This window comes from Otolemur garnettii, unplaced genomic scaffold, assembly GCF_000181295.1.
Source record: "Otolemur garnettii isolate 467f Iridium unplaced genomic scaffold, OtoGar3 scaffold00002, whole genome shotgun sequence".
Classification (NCBI taxonomy): domain Eukaryota; kingdom Metazoa; phylum Chordata; class Mammalia; order Primates; family Galagidae; genus Otolemur; species Otolemur garnettii.
In genome coordinates this window covers 27,029,523-27,036,947 of record NW_003852397.1, presented here as the reverse complement: position 1 = coordinate 27,036,947, position 7,425 = coordinate 27,029,523, and the positions used below count along the sequence as shown (strand labels likewise).

General features: G+C 40.0%; 1 protein-coding gene across 1 annotated transcript in view; it reads right to left on the bottom strand.

Annotated features, from left to right (window-relative positions):
• ASB14 (ankyrin repeat and SOCS box containing 14) overlaps positions 1–7,425 on the bottom strand; it is a 17,038-nt gene that overhangs the window by 6,584 nt on the left and 3,029 nt on the right. The window contains exons 2-6 of the mRNA XM_003781688.1: positions 6,334–6,388; position 6,129; positions 5,772–5,903; positions 5,529–5,687; positions 1,441–1,686 (exon numbers count right to left, since the gene is read on the bottom strand). Of these exons, the coding sequence (XP_003781736.1) occupies positions 1,441–1,686; positions 5,529–5,687; positions 5,772–5,903; position 6,129; positions 6,334–6,388 (593 nt within the window). The remainder of the gene's footprint in view (positions 1–1,440; positions 1,687–5,528; positions 5,688–5,771; positions 5,904–6,128; positions 6,130–6,333; positions 6,389–7,425) is intronic.

Here is a 7,425-nt window from a genome sequence, read left to right as displayed (position 1 = left end):
TTGTTTGGCGGGTCCGGGCTGGGGATTCGAACCCACCACCTTAGGTGTACGTGGCTGGCGCCTTAGCCAGTTGAGCTATAGGCGCTGAGCCTATTTCTATGGTATCATGTTGCCACTCTAGCAATGCAGGGGTATAAAGTAATTTGGAATAGACAGATGTGCTGGCTCTGCCATTTATTATCTATGTCACTCTGTGCAAATTACTTTGTAAGGAGGTCACTTAGAGGAAGTGCTTGTTCACTGACCTCACTGAAGTCAACCCATGCTGGTTTCTTTGAAGATGAGAGGATTTAATATCTGTTGCCTCTCTTCTATACAAAAAGTTACTCTATCCTCAAAGCTGAAAGAGCCAGTGTTTACTTTTGTTTTTCTAGCTAATGACGTTAGACATTTCTTATATTGCTCATTTAAAACATCTTACTTAAAATGTCTCCTGACCATTGATTGGAAACCAGCCTTCCCTATATGATAGGAAAGATTTAGGTAAGTCTAAAAAGCACAAGGTTGTTCTTAAATACAGGGGCCTTGCCACCTAGAATATTGGAGACCAGGTCCATGTATTGTTAAAGAATGAAATAAGGCTTCTAGACATAGGAAGGAGAATAATGAAAATAATTCTAATAGAGAGACCTCATTAAATCCTGTAACAGTTTGCTCCTTTGAATTAAAGCTTTAGATACTACAGTGTTTCATCTAACAGTGTTATTGATGGAGGTCTCCTCAATAACAATAAATGCCAAAGTCCTAAGCCAATGGTCCCTACTGATTAAATATGATAGAAAATGGCTATAGCTATAGGACTAGGGGCAAAAGAGGAGGCATATTTTAAGGGAAATCCTGCAACTCATACTATCTCTGATCCTCACTTTCTCAAGTGCAAAATGAGGATAGTACCTGTGTCAGCGGATTACTTAAGGCAACATAGTTAGCTTAATATCTATTGCTTGGAAACTTCTTAGTAAATATGAATTGCCTTCTTTTTCTCTTGCAGTTTTGATTATTACCAGAGTGAAGAACTGGGACCCCAGAGAGGAAAAAATCAGGAAGAATTTCCTAATATCTCAAGCCATTTGATAAAAACCTCATGACAGTCTAAGCAGAGATAACTTGAAGAGGATGTTGCAGGTTTTTGATCTTATGATTCTAGAAAAGAACAACATATAAAAAGTAAAGAAAAAAAATCATACCCAGTGAGGGAACATTAAGTAAAAGAATAACCTGCATCTTAGTAATTTTAGGAAAATAACATCACACCAAATTAAGAAACTAAATCTCTATTTTAGGCTTTTCAATAGTCAATATTAACACGAAGCATTATCAAACATTTATATTAGGCTTACAGAATGTGTTAACTTCTGTTACTTTGAAGCTCTCTATCAAGAGGAGAACCCTCAGATCAGGTCACCCCTTGGCAAGTTAGGACCATATAGAAAATCTTGCCTTTCTGCAGTAATATTTCCATGATTTCAGTGTGTCCATTTTGGGCAGCTAGAGCAAGAGGGGTGAATCCATAAGAGCTCCGTGGGTCAATGTGCGCCCCAGAAGCCAGCATAAGCTTCACCATGTCCCGTCGGCCCAGTTTGGCTGCTTCATGAAGAGCTGTCCTCTCGTTGGCACACCGCAGATTGACATCTGCTCTGTGGCTGATCAGCAAGGCAGCCATGTCGTAGGAGTCACGCAGAACAGCTGGGAAATTAGAAATGAGGTGGGTTTCATGTTCAACAGGAAGTGGAGGCTGCAGTATCCTACTGGCTAGTGTCCCTCAGGCTTTCTTAAGGAGTCCCCCCCCCCCCATTCCCAGGCCCCAGCATTCTGTGTTTAGGAAACAAGGTGTGGCACATGTCAAATAGTACTGATAATGTTTACACCAGCGAGCTATTTGCTTTCTGTGAGCCATGACTATTCATTGTTTGCTTCTGTGAACAATGTGCTGATTATTCTACCACAGAAATAGAATCATTTGAGCTGCTGTAGTCAAGAGAGGGAAACCAGCTCTTTCCACCATCATGGTTACGACAGGCTTCCCAGCTTCATGTTTCTTACATATGTGATTTTTACACACACAAGATAAATACTGCTATTATCCCAATTTTACAGATGAGGAATAGTTTCAGAGAAGTTAGAGCTCCTGCCGAGTTCTTTTCAGAATACAGTATTATGCTATACAGTCTGCTTTCTCAGAGAGGGCTCTTTTTGGTGTTTTTCTGCATCTTGGGACAAACCATGAAGGAATTCCAAATCCCAACTTTCAGCAGTTTTTTGTTGCTGTTCTCTTTGTAGTCTTTAGTTTTTATTTTGATAAAAGTTACACATGTGCATAATTTAAAAGAGTCAATTACTTATAAAGTCCACTACTATTTCCTTAGCCTTTTTGCTCTTCCCCAGAGGCATCTTCTTATCTGGCTGATTCTTTGTTATTAAAATTTCTTTCTTTTTCTTTTCTTTTTTTTTTTTTTTTTTTGAGACAGAGTCTCACTATGTCACCCTCAGTAGAGTGCTGTGGTGTCACAGCTCACAGCAACCTCAAACTCTTGGGCTTAAGTGATTCTCTTGCCTCAGCCTCCCAAGTAGCTGGGACTACCGGCACCTGCCACAATGCCCGGGTATTTTTTTTGTGGCAGTTGTCATCGTTGTTTAGCAGGCCCAGGCTGGGCTTGAACCTGCCAGCCTCAGTGTATATGGCCAGTGCCTTACCCACTGAGCTATGGGCACTGCCTAAAATTTATTTCTAATTAACTTCCTCGTATTGCTCTTTTTTGAGTCTTTAGTTTTGGTATAACTTAGTGACTTCTTACCATGGAAAAATGAGGATTTAACTTTCTTTCCTCCTTCTGTCTCTTTCACACATACACATTTTTCATCCAACCATCCTTCTAATATTTTTATAGCATAATTTGTGTTAGATAAATATTGTGTTTACCTTATTATGTTTGCTATTCAAAGTTAGGTTATTCATTTCTATCCCACTGTGGTCTTGAAGAAGCCTCTACCTGGGGCTTTCTGATCTGCTCCAATCTGGACTCTAGTGCCTAATATTATATTGTCATCCTAGGATGGCTGTTCCCCATTATCTTGGGATCTCATTTTCCTACCACCTGGGTTGCATTTCCTGGTTACTGTATCCCACACTTTTGTTTTTTCTAATATACTTCCATACTGGTAGAACATATGCTACAGTAGCTTCCTAAGAAGGCTGTGTGAGACATGAATTTTTTGAGATCACTTATGCCTGAAAATATGTCTTCCATGTCTTTAATCGCCCTTCAGGTTGGATAGTTTGGTTTACTATAGAAGTTAAAGTTGGAAATAATTTTCTCTCAGAATTTGCAAAACTATTCCCTACCAATTTCTTCAAGCTTTTAGTTACTATTGATAATTCTGTAACCATTCTGATTTGTCATTAGTAATATGATGTATAACTCCTGCTACCTCCAGGAAGCTTGTGAAAATTTCTCTTTGTCCCTGGTGGCTGTATCTTTTTTTTTTTTTAAAAAAAGCTTTTTATGCTTTTTTTTGTTATAAGAAAATGGGTTAATGTTCAGTGAACTTAGACTATATATGTGGAAAAGAAAAAGATGACCCATAATCCCATCTCTTTGAAATTATCTTCATTAACATTTTTATATCTGTTTTGCATCTATAGCTACACATATTAAGTTTTTATAAATTATTTTTAACCATATTTTGTTAACAAATTCTCTAATAACTGGCTTCTTTGCATTTATGCTGTTAATTCACATTTGGATGATGATCCATAGTCCCTCAAGATCCTAAAACACTTGAATTTATCCGTCTCACCATTCATTCATTAAATATGTGTGAAGAATCTTGCTAGATGCCAGAGTGCTGAGTCAGTATGAATTCTAGTAACTACTTGTAAGGTGCCACAGAAAATTACCCTGAGATTGGAAACAAAGTGCCAATGGGGTTGGGGCATTTCTAATTCATTGAGCTGCCACTTAGTGTGCCTTTAATTCTGGAAACACATGGCCTTCACTTTAGGAAAGAATTTTCTTGACTTATTTCCTTGGTGATATATTGCTTCCAGTTTGTCTATCCTGTCAGTCATCCCTATTATTTACATGTTGCTAATTTTATAAATTTCTTTTCTTTCCTATTTTCCATTTCTTATCTTCTTCTGGGAGACTTCCTAAACTTCAACTTCCAGCATCGTTATGAGTTTTTCTAAGAACATCTTTTTATTTTGATATACATATTTTAGTATCCTGTTCTTTTTTTTTTTTTTTTTTTTGTAGAGACAGAGTCTCACTTTATCACTCTCGGTAGAGTGCTGTGGTGTCACAGCTCACAGCAGCCTCCAGCTCTTGAGCTTAGGCGATTCTCTTGCCTCAGCCTCCTGAGTAGCTGGGACTACAGGCGCCCACCACGTCCAGCTTTTTGTTGCAGTTTGGCCAGGGCTGGGTTTGAACCCGCCACTCTCGGTATATGGGTCCGGTGCCCTACTCACAGAGCCACAGGCACCACCCTAGTATCCGGTTCTTATTTCATTAATTTCCTGAGAAATTAATGATAATTTCACTGTACATTTTATATTTCTGTTTATTTTCTGTTTCCTCCAAGTTGCTTTGCCTTTGGCTATCTACTTATAATTAAGAGCTGATTAGAAATTCTAAATAGTGGATGGGGGTTATGGGTTGTGGGCTTAACTTTATATGTTCGAGCCATTCATTGGTGAACTCTAAATGTTACATTTTTAGATCTTTATTCTTGGGGTGGTCAAATTTTCCAGAGAGGCCTCCTTTTATAGGCTAAGGGCCTGGCTGCCAGTTTCTTGGGATCTTGGGGGTGTGGGGTGGGGGCAGAGGGTTAGATGGGCTCAGCCTATGTTTGCTTAATTCCTCTAGTAATTTCAGTTTAGTATTCCTTTAGTAATTTCAGTTTAGTATTATTCTAGTAATTTCAGTTTATAATCCTCTAGTAATTTCAGTTTAGTATTCCTCTAGTAATTTCAGTTTAGTCTTCCTCTAGTATTTTCAGTTTACTCCCCCCTCACCTAAAATCCTCTGATCTAGAAACTCTCTGTTTAAGCTATGCAGAGAATAAACCTTTACAATTTTATCAGGGTCGGAGGGAGTGATCTAGAGATCTGACTACCTGCTTCTTAATAGTTTCAACTGATTCTTCCACTTCAGCTTCATGGGGTAACTTTGCTCTCGTCTGATGCCTTATACCGGAATGAACTAATTTGAGCAAGGCACCATGCATATGAGCTGCTCTTAATTGGGCAGAGACGCTGCATCAGGCCACCTCACAGGCTAGCCTATAAAAAGCTTTTGGAGGGTCAGGTACCCAAGTCTGGTCATCTGGTCGTGTTGTAACTATGCCCAAAAAGCTGCCTTTGAAACCTGTGGGCATCCAGGTGGTGCCTGTGGCTCAAAGGAGTAAGGCACTGGCTCCATATGCCGGAAGTGGCAGGTTCAAACCCAGCCCTGGTCAAAAACTGAAACTTCTGGGAAGGAAGGAGACCCATAGATACTACTCTTCTGCAGAGAGAAGGTGTTCATTACCTGTAAGAAGAGGAGAATTGCCTTCAAAATTCTTGGCATTTGGATTGCAGCCATTCAGAAGAAGAAAACTGGCATTTTCTAAGAGGCAATTACTGACAGCCAAAAAAAGTGGTGTTTCACCATTGTGGGTTGTTTGCTCCCATGTGCTGTGTTTTGAAGCTGAAATACCACACAGGTTAAGATATAGAAATAAGTTTCAAATTTATTTCTCAGAAGTTTCAAGAAGAGTAAAAGGGAGTTTACCTTTTAGGGTTATTTCCAAAATGTTCTTATTTATTTGCACTGCAGCCCTATGCAGGGGAATCCAGCCAATCTCATCTGCTTCCTCAAAAGCAGAATGGAACTGGGTTAAGTGTGACAACGCATCTTCCTCACCTATTGACAAATTAAGTGAGAACAGATTCACTTTTGGCACACATACAAGGCCACCCATATTGCCTCTGAATTCCACCACCAAATTTAGTGTGTGAGACAACGGAATTCTAGCACCACCTTTTATGAAAGAGAATTCAAGAGGCATAGTAAGGCCTGTCATCTAGCCTTCCACATCACCTGGGCCTGTGAGTGTCCCCAGTGTCAACAGCCCTTTCTAAGAGAAACCCTGGATCTCTTTGTTAAGTTGTGCTGATGTATTTTCTCCCAGAAACAGTCACATCAGACTCTTGACAGTCCTGTGGACCCCCATGATGTTCAGCCTTTGGAAAAACCTGCCCTTGGGTTTTTAGAGCATCAGGGGAAATGCTACCAATTGTCACCATCACATTTTACCACAGTTAAAACAGATAGAATAGGAAGAATACTTAACTGCCTCTATTTTTTCAACTATCTTCTTATAGTCAGCGCTCAAAAAGGAATGGAAGCTGCACAGAAAAAAAATACATATGTAATTCCAAAACTGAGGAAAAAACAAAGGTATCTGATAAAAATCAGAAGGAAAGGGTAAAGGCAGTAGTAGTCAGCGAGGGATGAAGTCTCAGATGAGACAATGACTGAAGCTTACTAGAAATACTTCTATCTGTAAAATGTTTTCCTAGAATGTGCCCTTAACATGTTCTAGGTAAATTCCTTCCCCATATCTGCCTTCCCTCATTAGACTGATAGCTTCTTTAGGGTAAGGACTGTCTGAGAGCCTGGAATGCAGGAAGCCCTGAGTCAGTGTTTGCTGAACTGAATCAAACCTGCCTCATTATTTCATGGTAAATTTTAACAGCCACCTTACAGTATCACTTGGAAGCCAGACTTCCCAAGTGTTCTGGAAGCTAATTCCTCTTTCACCCAAAGATCTTAAATTAAAGCTGACTCAGTCTTTTTCTCTTTCCATTCCTCAAGGCTTTATTTTGTGTCTACATCGATCCTAGAGCCACTGCAATTGTCCTTGCCATGCTCAACCTCAAAGGCATCCTGCTGGTAATAGGCCATAGCCTCAAGATGTGGGGGGACACTGTCTGTGTACTGGCATCTTGGTTCCTGACTCCCCCTTTTCTAGACTGAGAGAAACACAGTTATCCAGCACCCACTTGCCCTTTCTCACTGTTGCCTCTCTGATGACTTAACCTGCTGGCCTCATCCCCTACCTTTCCCCCCTCAAAAAAACACTATCTCGCTTAAGGATTTAGGATGATCACATGGGAGTTTGGGATTAAAAACACCAAAGTTTTAAGAAAGAGTTAAAATCCATTTGGTTCTCTACACTGGCTAAGAATATTGCTCTACACTGTAAGTTTTAAATGTTATGTTCCTGAGGGAATGTAGTGTGTGTTTGAGTAGCATTGTGTATGAATGGGCCCCACAGGTGCATTCACCCTCTAGTAGTAGTACAGCCCCTCAGTTTAATGGAGAAAGAAAGGACATGGGTGGTGCCTGTGGCTCAAAGGAGAGGGCACCGGCCCCATATGCC